The 17,578-nt window shown below is 28.7% G+C and overlaps 1 protein-coding gene across 1 annotated transcript; it reads left to right on the forward strand.

The window, feature by feature from the left end:
- The first annotated feature begins 12,279 nt into the window (after positions 1-12,279).
- Positions 12,280-13,591, forward strand: LOC100814343 (vacuolar iron transporter homolog 4). The gene has a single exon (XM_006606099.4). The coding sequence runs from the start codon at positions 12,641-12,643 to the stop codon at positions 13,298-13,300; it is 660 nt and encodes a 219-aa protein (XP_006606162.1). The 5' UTR covers positions 12,280-12,640; the 3' UTR covers positions 13,301-13,591.
- The last annotated feature ends 3,987 nt before the right edge of the window (positions 13,592-17,578 follow it).

Genomic DNA, 17,578 nt, shown 5'->3' on the forward strand with positions numbered 1-17,578 from the left:
TGCAGCGGCAGCTGCAAGCACAAGAGTATGTCCATGATAATATTGATGTACCAAATTTATAAATTAGCAACAAAGGCTAAATAGATGTCCAAACTGGTGCAGAATTACAAGCTAATAACTACCAAAAAGGGGTCATTAATTAAGCTTCAACTAACAAGTTCTCCTATGAACTTAAAGGTTATTTAATTTCATGCATGCCTTTTGGAAAGCGGTAATTGTTATATATATATATATATATATATATATATATATATATATATATATGTGATGCGAGGGATAGCACAAGTTTGCTTCTTTAGGCATAAACAAATATGAAACGATGCTTACCATCTTTAATTTTTACCAGTGTTTATTAGTTGTTTTTTCTTTGAAGAGTGAAACATATATCTTCACATAAATTCGCAAAACATTGTAGTCATGGTTAAATCAAAGTAACATGAATAATAATAATAAAAAAAACAAAACTATTTGGTCAGAAATTTTTAAAATCATATCATAGAATTTTCAAATGTAAATTTACAAAGGCAACATCCAAACCCTAACAGAACATCCTTAATCTAGAAGGAAGGTTTGTATATTTAGAGCAAAATGTAAGGGGTGAAATTATTCTTACCATTTTTGTAGTTTTCTTTTATAATATAAACCTCATTTATATTTCAGGGGAGCTTCATGAGTTTGTGTAGGTTTCTATCATTTTTCAAAGGAGATCTTAAATAAGTGAAGCATTATCAAAGTTTCTTAAAAATGAAATAACAATTTTAGAGACGAGTTTGTGCAACACGCGATACAGGAAGGCATTTATGCTAATAAATAGTTACACGATGGTCATCCATGCTAGGGAGCCTAGGGCTAGTTGTATAGTTTTAAGAGATAAATTTTAATTCTATTGGTAACCTCCTTACGTAATCATATGATCCCAGGCACTACCACTAGCTAGTACATTGATCCCGATCTTAGAATAGCCTAATTTTATTAGTAATTTTGCTAACAAAAAAAAATGTAAAATATTATAATTTAATCTAATTATTATTACCATACTATGGACCTTTTATTCACAATTGACAACTTTTTCTAAGAAAGAAAGCATCGCTATTTAGTGGGTGTCTTCCACAAATTAAAGAATTGCCACCACACAATTCACAATTATCAATTAAATAGATCTATAGCATTGTTAACACAAGCACCACCCAAGTTGCCACATTTATGTTTATGTAGAACCATAATAAAATTGAAAAGGAAAACGCACATACCTGAAGAAAGCTAATACTATTATCCAGGTTAGCTGATTGAATCGCTAGCTGCTGGACCTTTACTTGCAACTCTTTTTAATAAAGCACTCTCCTCTTCTTTGATTTAGCAGCAGATTTTCTATTGCCAAGAATCCTACAGAACAAAACAATTCAACTTATATCACTGAGAACATCAATCACACACCCCCCAAACTTAATTATTTTCCCAAGTACATATGATCAACTGATTTTTTTTTTCTTTTTAAAAAAATAAACTACTATTTCTTCCAGAAACATGTGTTACATTTCGTTGACTACAACACTTTTGTTGCGCAGATGCACGCACACGAGCAAAGACTGATTCAGGCCAATTTAATTTACGTAGTATATGGTCTAACTCTTTTTCCTTGAAAACAAAACCTCTTTAATTTGTTCATTAATGTTTTTTTTTTAAATTTATTTTTAACTTGTGATGTTGCAGAATATTGATTGCATTGGAAATTTGGTTGAAGAGGATCGAGGTTTGACGAAGTGGGTGTCTACAAAATATCACGCAAAAATCGATCAAACAAAGGTCTTACTTATAAAAGAAAAACATTGAATTATATTTTCATTAATTTTGATTATAATATTTAATATAATTAATAATGACATAAAAATCAATAATTAAAAATTAGAAAAATTAAACAGTTTAATCCGCAAAATTCATATTTTATTTTATAAAATTACTCCATGTTAAGTCTTTTAAATTATTTTATTAAAAAAATAATTAAAATAAAATGTAATTAACACCACCTATTAACCCTCTTGGGATCAACCCTAGCAAGTTCAGCAAGCTCCTCAGAGTCCATGGCCCTCTTCCCCCGAGATACCACTGGCCCACACGCCGCAACGGTATAGCTGTTCCGGTGACGCCGCTTCTCCTTAATCTGATGGAACGCCGTGTCCGGCGGTGCTCCGGCGAAGTCAGGGTCCATTGGTGGAAAGTAATAAAAATCTGTTTTACGGGGATTGGACATTTGGATTTTAGTTGAGATATGAGATGTCAGAAACAGAAACTGAAGTTGAAGAAGGGTGCTGTTTACTACCCTACTGTTCAACTTCAAGTACATTCTTAAATACTGTATTAATAACGTTAATTTCATCTAATACTAATAATTAACACCTATTTCTTTTAATAATTTGAAATGTTTAGAAACAATTTGATTATTTTTATATTTTTACCATAATGTTGTCATTGGCCTTTTTTGTTTCCATTTAACTTCTTTATCAGGTTTTTTATTTTATTTTTAAACAATAAAAAAATATTGTAGCTGAAAAATCAAATTATCATTAAATGTAAAGATAAAATGGAAATAAATTAAATTAGTAGATTAAAATATTAATTTTTATTATATTTAAATGAGTAAAATTAATGACATCTTTATTAAGTAATTATCTCTAAGAGCCAAAATATAATAATTGAAAAGGTCAAATTATAGTTAAATGTAATGTATAAAGAAAATGAAAAAAGAAATTAAAGGAATAAATATTAGTTTTATAATATATTTAAAGGAGTGAAATTAATGATTTCATCTTGTGTATTTATTAGCACGTTAAAAAAATCCAAAAATATCTATTTAATTAAGTTTTCTATTCTCTTTTTTAATAAATAGTCATTAGTAATATAAAAAATCAGCTGTTTTTATGTCAAGTTATAATTTTTCTTTTATTTTTATATTTTAATTAATTTAATTATTTTTAGCTATTAAATATTAACTTCTATGACATCGCAATACAGACATAGTATTAATCAACTGTTAAGTTAAACAATCAACGTATACATTGTGTAGTTGAGAATTTAACTAAAATGATGGATTTTAAAAAAAAAATTGGGAACTAAAACCACAAAAATAAAATAGCAAAATTAAAATCACATAAAAAATTAAAGAAAGTGATCAGAATTCAAATGTAGTAACTTATATACCAGCTGCAAAGAGAAACTGAAAATACAAAACAGTGGATTGCTCAACCAAACAACAGGTACGTTTTAGAATTAGATTGTGGGGTCCATTTAAATAACTTTATAGAGTTGCTGGATTGGATTTTTTTAGTTACTTAAAATAATAAAATTGTAAAAAAAAAATATAATATTAAAATTATATATAAAAAAAACAAAAAATATTTTGTCTAGCAACTATCATGAGTTGCTTAGTTGAAGAGATGTCCTAAGAATGTTTGAAAGATCACTGCTATGTCAGGATGTTATCTGAAATGTGTTCAATCGGGCAGGATGACAGATTAAAAAAAGAGGGTAGAATTATCCTGGCACCTCCAAGATGGCAGTAATTAATATTCCACAATAAATGAAGAGGGAGATTAAAATTTTAAAATTAAAATAACTTTTTATTTTCATAATTAATCAATTTCGTCTAGACCATCAAAGATAAAAATATATAAAAAAATCTAAATAAAAAAACACAACAAAAGAATTATTTCAAGAAAAGGCAAAACAAAAAAATATGTATTTACGTTCAAAAAATAATAATTGTGAACGTCCAATTTGGTCCTTTTTTTATCACTTGATCTTTATTTTCGAAAATCATTTGAAATTTCTTTTTTCATTTCCTTGAATGAACGTTTCCCTTTTATATCAATTAAAAAAGAATTAAAAATTCTCAACTTGAGAGGATAAAGTTTAGCATGAAGTTGGGAGATTCCAACATGATCTCCTGAGAGAAGTGATCTCTTAATTTAAGATCTCTTGTTCCATGAAAAGATAATTATGAAACTGTTAATCTTCTTATTTTATTATTGCATTTCTTTTTCGGTTTGGATCTGTTGGCCGCTTTAAAGTCTTGTATCCAATGAAAACAACAAACTCATGGTTGCTGCTTCCTGCACTTTTCAAGTTATTTCTTGAATTTTTTTGGAATATTTTTTAATCTGAACAGATTGATCATTCTGAAAGTCAAAAAAATAATACATTTCAGAATGTAATTTTACATTAGAAATTCACCATTTCAAGAAGGCAAAAAGGAATTGCAATATCCCAAATCCATTTTCTTCGTACATAAGCCCATTTTAAGGCTTCAGGTACTTTGAAAAGGGATCGGAAATTCTATTTGCAACCCCTGTCTTTCTGTTGTGTGAATTTTTTTAAAGAGAAAAGAATTAAAAAAAAAAATTAATGGCGTGAAAACTTGTTTTCTTGTTTGCATTGTGTTAATTTTTTTTTTTGAAGAAAAAATTAAACACATTTAATTCAATAGAAACATTAAATTTTTTGAAAAATTATCATAACAAATTTATTTCCGTTATATATTTTGAATTTACACCTCCAACTAATACAGCACAAATAAGTTTCTATTGTATATAAGAACTCTTATACACAACGATTTTCATTATGTAAGAGGAAGAAATGCAGTTTCTGTTGTGTGGGGCATTTTCATCACTATAGGTAACAACAGTGTAAAGCAGGTGCTAATAGTATTTCCTACTTGAGAACTGTGCAGTGCGTAGAAACTCAACCTGAGCAGCCCAGCTCGTGTAGCATATTTCCCTTGCATAAGTAACTAGCGCGGTGCAAATCATATTTATTGAAATTGGCTAATGTAAAGCAATGGGATAATGAAGGGTATGCTTAATTTTAACTCACTGATAAAGTGATGATATTGCATCTTTTAATACAATTACTTAACCATGCTTGACAAATGATTTGTCAATCCGTGATTAACAGTGCAAAAGCTTTTAAACTCAATATATCATATTGAAAGTGAAACTAAGCTCTTAAATTAATATTTTAATCATTTGGATATTTCGGTTCAAATTATGTAACCATTTGTCTGTGTCAATTAGACGGTAGTCATCATTTAAATTTGGAAAATTAATATTGCATGAGATTGTGTTAAGGCACTATCAAAATAATGAGATTGTATTAAAGAAACCGATCACAATATAGTCAAATCAAAACCAAATATTATAGAATAACAACCCTATGCACTCGGGCACTTTGGATATGGTATAAATTATGAAATTATAGTCGTTAATTAAAAGTAACAACTGATATTATTAGTATTATTATTATGAAAAAATATGTTTTAAATCATTATATTTCTAGTCAAACGTGATCAAAATTCTTATATTTTCATAACAATAAATTTGATATTAAATTCTAATAAAACATATAAATTTAGTCTCTATTTTTTGTGTTATTTTTTATATTCATAATATTGTTATTGTGTGTTCATTTAAAGTTTGTTTGAGTTTACTCAATAAATTGTTGATTCCATTGATATTAGATTTGGTCTCCTTAACTAAAGTCTCTTGGGTTTGAACTTCTTGATATTAACAAAATTGACAATACTCTCCACTAATAGTAAAAAAGAAACTTATTTGTGCCTAGCCTATTTAGAAAAAAAGAGGTAGACTAAGTGTTTTTTTATAAAAAAAAAAAAACATTTTTAGTTAAGTAAAGCTTTGGACTTCTAAAAAGCCTACTAAACTTAATTAACAAATTGATCTGTATATAAATAGTATTATTTTTAATATTAAATATTAATTCGCAATACATAATATTATATTATTTTTATTAGCTGATACTTAGGGAAAGAGGAAGAGAAGAGTAAATATAATAGGTAACATGATATGATGAAAAAAGGGAGGTAAATAAAACTATAGTAGTTATTTGAGTGCTTGTTATTTATAGTCATTAATTACACATACGTTTAAAAAAACTATAAATATTAGATATATAATATATGAAACTTTTTTTGCATAAAAGCATGTGAAAATATATTTTTTATTAAATTATGTTTTTTTTTCTTGGCTCCCCTCAAATAAAGTTTAAGGCTATGTCCTTGGATAGTAAATTATACCGTGCACGTGCATGTATTTTATAAGATAATTTTTAGTTATAATTAACTTATGTATTAAAAAAAAAGAGTGTACGTTAACAAATTTTTCTATATATTTTAAAACAATCTCTAATTATTTAATGTAAAAAAAAAGATAATCTTTACTTATAATTTACCAACATAATGATATAAAAAAATTAATTTGCTAACGTATTTAAACTAAAAAAACATTTAATTTGGAGGTACTTTAATAAATCTCTTTGTATATATAATCTGGCCCTATTGATTGAATGCTATATTAGGTGCATCTTCTCCCAATAAAGTGACTTTTGGGTTGAATCCATTAGTGATAGTCTTCATCCTCTCTTATCAAAACTTAGAAGTTGGACTATATGCTGAAATTGAAACACCTAATTTGGTTCAACGTGGAATGCACATTAGGCTAGGATTCAATCCACCAGACAAGATATAAATGATAGCGTATCTAAGGTGTTACTAACAAATATTTGTCAGTTTTGGTAGGGTTGTGCAACCCGCCGCATCAACAAAATGTTATGCAATATTTCATTTATTCTATACTACATAGTCAACTTCAACTCTAGTTTATATACCAGTGGCTTACGGTTTACTACAGATAGATCGAGCGTACTCATTTCTGAGAAGATTAGTATCTTTCTTTTCTTTTCATTAAAAGAAAAAAAAAGATTCATAATAATATAAAAACTTAATTAGAATATACTGATAGTATTTATGTTGTTATCCGATGATAAATGGTGATACATGTTAAATTTGTTGACTTATTAATTTCCGTTAGAATATTTAAGAATCATAGACTTATAGTTTATATAAACAACAGTTCTTAATTTATTGTGAGACAATTGTAGGACTCGTTTTAAAGTTTTAAGGATTATACTATTGGAGAAAAAACTTACGCTGGCTTTTTCTTGAGAGAAAAAAAGAAAGCTTTGAATTCTTTATCAAATGCACAATAAAAATGAAAGTTAATTCCTCTAGCTTCTGCAATATTAACTGTAAAGGGGAAGCAGAAAAAATAATGGGCATATTATAGATTAATTATCAATATCCTATATTTAGTTAATTAATTTTCATTGTTCTTATAATGTAAGTCATCGTTAATATCAGTAGTGTGCCACATGGCGTTTATAAAACAAATCAATTTTCTTTTCTTTTCACAGAGCTAGGGAAGTTTCATGTCTCACCATCATATTCTCTTTATCTTTTATCGTTTTGAGCTTTTCTAATCTAACTTTTGATTCTTTTAAAAAGAGTAGGACAGTTACGGTTCCATTCTTGAGGATGTTAATGAATTTCTTTAAACGCCCAAAAATTAGAAGATGTGCTACGGCCGCATGGACTATCAACGATCCATGGCAATGATCTTGAAAACTTCAATCACTTTTCATTTTGATAATAATAATAACACGTAGTGTTTCATGCACGCGTCTGTGTCTAATTTTATATTTAGGTTTCTTTTCGGCTACTAAGAAAGAAAAGGAATCTTAAACTTTAGATGAACGATTGTCATTTGAAAGGTGCACGGTGCGACGGTTCTTTATTGAAACAAATGTCGAAAGAGATTTCCAATTGGAATTTAACAAATTATTCAGGGAATGAATTTCGAAATTTAACTAATATCATCTTTCACCATCACATTCTCTTCATTTTTTAGCTTGACGACCCACACACACATTGTCTTTATTTTAGCTTTTTTCCTTTAGTTTTACCTGATCTTTAATTTAACCTTTAAAATAGTTGGAATATGAATCATGTTTTACGTCGTTTCTTTGACCAGAGCAAAACATAATATTATTCTTAAGGTGGTTAATAAAAATGGTTTCAGGAACTGACAAACTCAAATGAGTTTCTTTTTTAAAAGAAATTGTAGGCAAGAATTTAATTAGTTGGAAATTGGAATTTTAATTTGCTAATATGCATCTTTCATTTTAATTCTAGAGATGTCTTCTCATCTGATTTGTCAACAATTCCTTATTACACCAACATGACGTTAATTCGAATAAAATTAAATTTAAATTTTGTAAGTAATATCTCAAATGTAAAATTTGTAAAATTATAATAAAAAAATATAATTAGAAGGATGTACATTATAGATGGTCAACCAAATATTTTGACAAAAATTATATATGAACTAAATTGATAAATACTTTACATTAATGCACGATAATTCCAAACAAAAAAACAATTTGTTGTTATGATCGAGGACGAATCTTGCTGTTGTAGTTCAATGTTAGCTAGATATGTGTTTAATCTACTTAATTCACATATTTTGACTTATCCAATAAAAAAAATTACTTAAATTCACAACACAGTTTAATTTAAATTAACACGAAATGCTGTCTTGTCTACAAACATTTTATGTTGATATACTTCTTTTGATATAGCTTTATTAATACTTACACAAAAAGAATATTTGGAAGAAATGTTTGTTAATACAAATATAATAATAAATTAATGATAAAGCTATAGAGAGTTGCCGAATTCATTAGTTGATTTCTGAAAACGAATCATCATAGATAACCAAAAATCTTGCACCCATTCTTCGACAGTAATTCAACTGAACCACGCCAATTTGTTAATGGATGTCACTATTGAAGTAGTAGTAGCTAGCCACCTTTATTTTCTTGAGACCTACTTTAGTAAATTGGGCTTTAACGAGACAAAGAGTTGTGGACCTTGTTTGATTTTTTCCCCCTCATCATGAACCAAGTTGGTGACCCAATAATGCAAGTACGTATAGTTGGAGAGCAAAACAATGAAGACTCAGCTAGTTTCTGTCTCTGATTGGAATAGGAATAATTCACAATATATATGGTGGTCTTCGAGTAGGATGTACACTCATGATCTGTTCCATTATATAAATTATCCAATTCCCTTCTCTTCCTTTTTTATCACAGCAATTAGTGCTTTCCTCTTCAGCAATCCATTCTTCTTTAGCTCTTGAGCCTTTTCATTCTACATTTACCAATTATCTGTTTCTCAAGTTAGGATATGATGAGAAATTATAATAAGTAAACCTTGTAATTAATCAAGTTCTGAAGGTTTGAGTAGAAAACTTTGATTGTTGCAACTTGTAAATAGTTAAGAATTCCTTTAAGCTTTATTGTCATAATAACATGAAAAATATATGCTAAATGTAGTAATTAGTTATTTCTATTGAAGCTAAAAATATATTTTCATACTAAAATCTCCCGTACTTTTGTTCTGTATTTCTTTTCATGAAATAAAGTGCCACTTGTCATCAACTGCTTCGTGACCATAAAGTTATATTTGATACATAAATAGGACGAAATAAAATACCTTGCTATGTTATATATGTTCTTTTTAATCTTACTATTTTCTGTAGATTTAAAATGTACAATATTTTTACTTTTATTTTATGCTACTCTATTTTTAAAATGTATCAAATATAAAATAGAAGTCATATATATTATATTTCATTTTGTTCGTGTTACTTAAGTATAATATTACTTGTTATTTTATCCTACTCTCTCTTTTTTTTTTAAATGTATCAAATATAAAATAGAAGTCATATATATTATGTTTCATTTAGTTCGTGTTACTTAAGTATAATATTACCCTGATAAAGCCCAATACTTTTCGTTGCCATATATACATTATACATTCAATTTGATTACATATGACTTGAGCATCTGGCTTTCAAATTGCCATTTCAACTGGGCAAAAATTTAGTTGTGTTTTCTGTTGCTGAGATTGCAGACAAATGTAACCAAATACCGTCGTTTGGACCAAAAACAAAAATAAAATGCAGTTGTGGTAACTCTCAAAATCTTAATAACAACTGCAATTTGCAATTCAATTAAAACCTTGTTGAAAAATCTTTTCTAGTATGCTATAGAATTTTGTCTCTTGAAATTGTTGATAATTCTAGACTAAATCTGCTTACCTAATTATAAACAACCCAACATATGCGTGATATAGTAATATGCTAAAGGGTTGGTATTATGGTACAAACTGTTATGTGGTATCTACTCAAATTGGAGGAGAATATACCTTATCTTTTAGCTGTTTTGTTTTCAGTTTTCAGTTTTCTTTGAAAATCTTTCATTTCAAGTAGGAGTGCTGATAACACGTCTTTTCATTAACTCAATTTTATTTAAAATCACTTTTGATGAGAATATATTTAAGAAATTAATTAGACTCGCTGTATTTTGATGAAAAGCTTAGGTTATATTCTAGGTTGTCCAAACCTGATCATTCTTTTTTTATATACAAGCAAAAGTTTATTAAGAAGAGAGTACAAACTACAAAGGGTACTCTAACTAGAGAACATTAGTCTAACAAGGTCAAATTGGAGAGATAAATAAAAACAAGCTACAAAATCAGTGCACCAAATCAGAGAAAGCACATTGAGCATTGTCTATTTTGGCCTTAAACCATGTCCATGATCTACTCTTTATCAAGCCCAAAACACCGATGTCGAGTTGGATTCATTTTTTTTTAAAAGAAAGCTAAATTGGATATAATAATCGGAAATTTCATCTAGCAGCATCCCAAAATACCAAGTCATGCATAAACTATGTACCATAACTGGGTTGTCATTGGTTTGAGCTGCATTTGTTATAGCTTGCTGCCTGTCTAGCAAATGAAATCTCATCAATTATAAATTTAGCTAACTAACATGGTTCACATTTCCTAATATAGCACAAGCTACAACAATTTATTAGCATCCAGATCTTCACTGCCTCCTCCACGTGTGATTTTAATAGGAAAAACAATTACTCTCTGTCTAACATGAGCTACTATATATATACCGGCACTGTTGTTTTTACGTTTTTTTTAACCACCTTTTAACGCCATATTTTTGCATAGGGATATTGGTCCATGCATGGTTTTAACACACGTGATGATAAGTTGTCTTATGCGCGCGCATATATATATATATATATATATATATAGTTGAATCAATTCTATATATACAGGGATTTTTCTTTAAATTTTATAAGCTATACATTATATATGTTAGCCTGCAAATTCTAGTGCTAATTATGATTTAGAGGCGACTCATATCCCACATATCCTTGCAGCTGAAACTGTGAAAATGACCAACGCATTTTTGTATCAACTACAAAGAAACTATACGTAAAGAATTTATATAATTTTGATGCACACATATATAGCTTTCATCAGTTTTCCAATGCAATACGAAACTCTTTTGTGGTACTAGACCTAGAGTTATAACTGAAGGAACAAAGGTGCCTCAATAATATGCTTTTCCCTCTTCTTTTCGGGTGTGAAAAAAAGCAAATTCATTTTGGCTATCTTTACGTTTTGTCCTTTATCTGAGTCATGCCATACTCATGAGCTTCTGGTCAGGTATAACTTCCTTCAAGTGTACATCCCCATTTTGATTGTTATTTATGGATAGATGATAATTCTATATATGATGGTCTCGATCTATTAATTATTCATTCTACCACTTCTATGATTCAATTATTTAAATTCTAAAATACTGCTATTAGCTATTTATCTTATCAACAGATATAATTTCGGAAATCCTCTGAAAGAGGTACACTATCTTCTTTTTGGTGAAAAAAGCTGTGATATTACATTAATTTCATGAATATTTTTCTGCCACTTCTTAGGTGTGTCTGTAAAATGTACTGTGGTTAATTAAGATGTATGTTCATATTTATTTGGTGGGTGTCACTTATGTCAATTATGATAACTCCAATTATAACTTATATCTGGTTTCTTTTCCAACTTTTGAGATGTATATTGAAGAATAATATCACATCTAATTGACTCTCTTCAACACGGCACGGCCCAAAAAGCATTTGACTGCTTTTTAATGTTTTTAATAGCTAATTATTTCCGTCAACAAATTTTATACAACCCAAATTATTACAACAAAAAATATCGTGGGATTTGTGTAGGATGTATAAATTAAGTATAGACCAACCAATTACTAATATTAACAATCTATTTTCCACAATTCATAATGACTATTAAGGCTCTAAAGGCTCAACACAAGTTGCAAAAACACACACAGCTTGACTACACATTCAAAAGTACATTTCGTATTTGACCACCCAAAAAAAGTTACATTAACATACTTTTGCCAATGTCACCATTGCAGCACATACTTCCTCAATCATTCCCCTCTTTTTCATACATTCTTTAATAAATGGGGCAAAATTAATTTATCTTTTATGAAAAAAATAGTGTAGTTGATTTCTGGAAGCTCACTAAGATTAAAATAGACTTTTAAATTAAGACTTAAAAAGATACATACATATTACTTATGAACAAACAATAAAATTCAAACTCATTCTCGTGAGATGAGTTAAATCCTTGTTAATTGCACTAACTTTAGCTTAATTTACTTTAAACCATTATACATATATTTCCGAATGCATTTGGTGAATATAAAATTTGTCTTTTGATTAGTGGGTTTGCCCCACCGTTGCCTCCAAAGATAAGCAACTTTCATCCATAAATACCCTTCATTGTTAGCGTGTGTACTCCACATCCTCCATTAGTTACCCCTTCCTCAAGCACACGTTCACCCTTTTTTTCATGGCATCAGATCACTCGTCCGTCAACCAACCCAAATTTGTCTATCCAAACAATGAACTTGAGCAACAAGAAGCCCTAGAGGTCGAAACCAAGGACTTTGACTACTCAAAGAGATCTCAATGGCTACGTGCTGCTGTTTTAGGTGCCAATGACGGGTTGGTCTCAACAGCATCACTAATGATGGGTGTGGGAGCAGTGAAGCAAGACATCAAAGTCATGATCCTAACAGGTTTTGCAGGGCTAGTTGCTGGGGCATGCAGCATGGCCATTGGGGAGTTTGTGTCGGTTTACTCGCAGCTGGACATAGAAGTTGCTCAAATGAAAAGAGAGAAAGAAAGGGACAACATAGATCAAGAGGAAGATGGTTATGAGAAAGAGAAATTGCCAAACCCTATACATGCTGCAGCAGCATCAGCTCTTGCATTTTCAGTTGGTGCATTGGTGCCTCTCCTTGCAGCCTCTTTTATAAGGGACTATAAGGTGAGGCTTGGTGTGATTTTGGGAGCAGTGAGTTTAGCTCTTGTGGTGTTTGGTTGGTTGGGGGCAGTGTTGGGTAAGGCTCCAACATTTAGGTCTTGTGTGAGAGTCTTGCTTGGGGGGTGGCTAGCCATGGCTATTACTTTTGGGCTAACCAAGTTGATTGGGTCAAGTGGTCTTTAGCTTGATTATGATCCATATATATATATGTGTGTGCACGCTTTTATATATCATTTAGGTCTTGTGAAAGAGAGTTTTGCTAACTATGTCAATTAAGTATATTCTATGTATGTGCTTTTATCATTTCTCTCTCTCTTTACAGAGTCCCCTCATTTTGCTTTCACAATAAATGGTGAGGTGAGACGTGAATAGAAGAAAGTTGGCTTGGTAATAAGCTAGCATTAAATGAGGTCTATTTGAACCTTTTATACATGTATTGTTATTTTATGTATGAAAATACCAAGAGCTTATGGATGATATAGTGAGTAGAGATATAATACAGTTAATGATCAAAACTGTGTACGAGCCCTATGAAGGATAGCATGCATGCATGTCAATTTTTAATATTTTTTTATCTTTAACTCTTCGATTTATCGAAAGAAAACTCTGACTAATTCAAAAGTTTAATCAAGAGATAAGTAAAATAATTTTCGCCAAAAGTTAAATTTATGATAATATTCAAAAGATTCAACATTAACTTCAGTACATTAATCACTTGTATCTGATCACTTGGTTATTAATCTTTTAATATATCAGCTATAATTAATACTATTGAAATGAGAACATTGTATTACAACAAAAAAAAAGGACAAAAATCATAAGATGATGAATTTGAAATTTTTTATCAACATAAATATGAAAGTTACATATTTAAGATAATTAAGAGTTTTTTTTAGGCAACAAGTTTTGTTGTTGTTTTTAAGTTTAAATATGTTTTTAGTCTTTTTAAGTTTGTACTTTTTTAAATTTTGATCTTTGTAAGTTTTTTTATTCATTTTTAGTTTATGTAAATTTGTGTTTTTTAAGTTTTGGTCCCTGTAAAATTTTTGTTCATTTAACTTGTTGTCCCTATAAATTTGTATCTATTCAATTTTAGTCCCTTTAAAAATTTTAGTTTGTATCTTTGCATTTTTAATCCCCATAAGTTTGTACTCAGATGGATTCAAATTGAAAGAAAAAAAGACACATACTTATAGGGACTAAAAATGAACAAAAAATCTTACAAAGACCAAAATTAAAAAAAAAAGTATACAAACTTACAAGAACTAAAAATAATAAAAAAAAATTACAATAACAAAAAATAAAAAACATAATATTGCAGGAATTAAAAAGATATTAAGTTTTGCTTTTGTAAGGAAAGATAACATTAAGAAGGGAGTACAAAGAATGGCCAATAAAACTATTACATTTGAGAAACAAGATAATTAGGAGATTTATACACCAGTTAGGAAAAGAACAAGGCAACTCCTCTTTTTCCCCACTAACCAATACCAAGAACAAACTTTGATCAAATATAATTTTGTTTAGATCCAAAAATTTTAATTAGATCATTGATAACTGCGAAATTTGAGTTAATTTGATAGTCAATTTTGACTAAGAATGATTACAATTTCTTTACTTTACTGTTATTTTTAATAAAATAATAAAAAAATTAATATCTTTATAGTTTTTTATTAGCAGAAGTTAAAAGAAGAAGATTCCAAGTGCTTTGAAGGAAAATTAATGCAAAAACTTGAAGAAAAAGTTAAAAATCAGGACAGCTCACTTAACGCACAAGATAGGCTCAACGTGTTTCCTCGCTTAGCGGCCAGCTCATGCTGAACGGTCAGTTCATGCTTAGCGCGAAAAAGGCCCACAAAGAAGCCCAACGACTAGCTTAGCACGAGTTCGCATGGAAATTAAGTTATCTTAGGCCTATAAAAGGAGTATGAAGCAAAGGAGAAATACACACCGGGATACCAATCCCTACACACCTACACATCAAGACATTGAGACTCAGAACTCTCTAATGAATACATCTTAAGCCTGAGTATCTCAAATAGGGGAAATCCTCTATCTATGTCTATTATCCATTTCTCTTCATTTATCCACAATGTAAAGTCTTTCATGACAATGAAAGGTTAAACCTCCTCTGTTGGGAGCCTAGCGGCCAAATACTCTTATAATATAATATTTTCTTACTATTTATTTAATGCAATGATAATTCTTTTTTTTTTCCTGTGCTTTATTGTTATTGTATGGTCTGATCATCCATGCATTAGTTTCAGGGGTTATACATTGAGAAATGATAATTTCTAAAGAACTGGAAAAGAGCAACTAAATGAAATCATTGTTAGGGATAGAGTGACTTTGTTTTGCCCCTCTATACATCTTCATACTTCATGTAATTTACTATTCTATCTTTGCAAAGGGATTTGGGAGAAAGAATAGATAAATTAAGTTCTTCATCATGAGGGATCAAGGTTGAGTATCTTAGTAGATGTGGGTGGAAATTGGAAAAGCATTAGATAGAGAGAAATCATCAACATTGCATCACAAGTAGTTTTGGCATGTTAGGCCCCAACATATTTGCATTCTAAATTTATCTTTTTATCATCATCTTTATCTTTTATTTTTCTTATCTTTTACATTAAAATTCCTGATCTATTTTATCTTCTACTCTTTTTTATCTTTATCATCTTTTAATTTAAATTTTTATCTTGTCTTTTATCTTTCTTTATCTTTTATTTTAAATTTCTTATCTATTGTTTATAGATTGAGTTTGCATCAATCTAAGTATAAACAAAGTCTCCGTGAATTTGACACTCAGACTTCCGAGTACTTTACTAACCGTGTTGGTGATATTTAAGAGATTTAAATCATTGACACTGTAACATCAAAACAAATAATAATAGCATTTATTATATAAAAAAATATTTGATAGGATAGAAAATATAAAGTTTAGATAAGAAGAAAGAATACCTTCTGGAAATATTTAGGTTATGTTTAGTAAAATTAGCTAATGGCTGAAAGTTAGTAGCCGAAAAGCTAGTTTATTAATTATAAGTATTAGGTAAAATTAACTGTTGAAGTAGTTAAAAAGTATAAAATGATATAAAAATAATAAAATCATGATTTATTTAAAAAGAGTAAATAAAAAAAAATTGATAAATATATTGAAAATAATAATGCAATAAAATATAAAAAGTTGAGGCTAACATTTATAAAAAAAATACTACTTCAAGTAGCATTTTAATAAAATATTAAAAGTTACTAAGAAATTACTAAAAAATTTCTTTTAACGAACATCAAAGTTTTTCTGTTAATAAAAAAAGTTAGAAACCAATCTTGCCGAACATAACTCTAATCTAGAGGCTTAAGAAAATATTCAAGAGATGAGTAAAACATACTTTTAAAACTTCCATGGTATGATTGTTGAAATAATTTATTTTTCTGATTGTTTTTCTTGAAATTATTAGTATTTATGGTTAAATTACATTTGAAACTTATATATATACTGGTCGAGTATGATTTTTAAATGGATTATATTGTTGTGCCAAATTTATGTTCTGATATATCGTGACGGGTATTTTCTATTTTCCTTCTGCTCGAAATTGATGTCTTGAACGAGAAATTGATTTTACGATTCCCTTTGGTCATGTAGGTATATAAGGAATGGATTCTATGTGACCGTTGCAATTACAATTCTTATGCATTAGAGTTCTGCTTTTAATACATGAATTATATGCACATGTGGGTAAATTGAAGTTTCCTAAAGTATAAGGTTATGGCTTAAATAATAATAATATTTCTAAAAGTGGTTTCAATATAGAATAACTGATTTTGAACAAAAAGCTTTCTAATACTTATATATGTACTTGTGCATACGCGTGATCTAAAGAGTTCTAATAGGTGATGAGATGTTAGATATTAGATTTTATTGATGTTAAATTTTATACTTGATTGTTTTAATAGTATATTATGTATATTTCATTATTATTATACATCATATTATTAATTATGTTTATAATTTATAATTATAAGATTGATTGATATCATGATTATTTGGTATGTTTTTATAATCAATTAAACTGTGATGGATTTTTTATATGATTTAATTCAATTGAATGTGTTTGACATTATGTCTTTGGTATATGTAATTGTTTGGTAGTATGAAATTAAGATATTTTCACTTAAAATTGAGTTAATGTTTCATATTACAAGTGATTGAAGTAACTACTTTGAAAAAATGAACATATCTTTATATGAGATTGAATTAATGCTTCATATAATTGAAATTCGTGACTTCTTCAATAAAAAATTATATTTTCACCAGCTAATGTTACACGTAAAGATACATTCATGAACACAAATAATTCAAAATCAAAACTTGTATATTGATAAAAACTTTTTTTTTTACAGAATATATTGATAAAACTTGGCAAGTACAAGAGTAATGCTATTTTTTAATACTTTTGAAAC

The sequence above is a fragment of the Glycine max genome, chromosome 20 (genome assembly GCF_000004515.6).
Source record: "Glycine max cultivar Williams 82 chromosome 20, Glycine_max_v4.0, whole genome shotgun sequence".
Classification (NCBI taxonomy): Eukaryota; Viridiplantae; Streptophyta; class Magnoliopsida; order Fabales; family Fabaceae; genus Glycine; species Glycine max.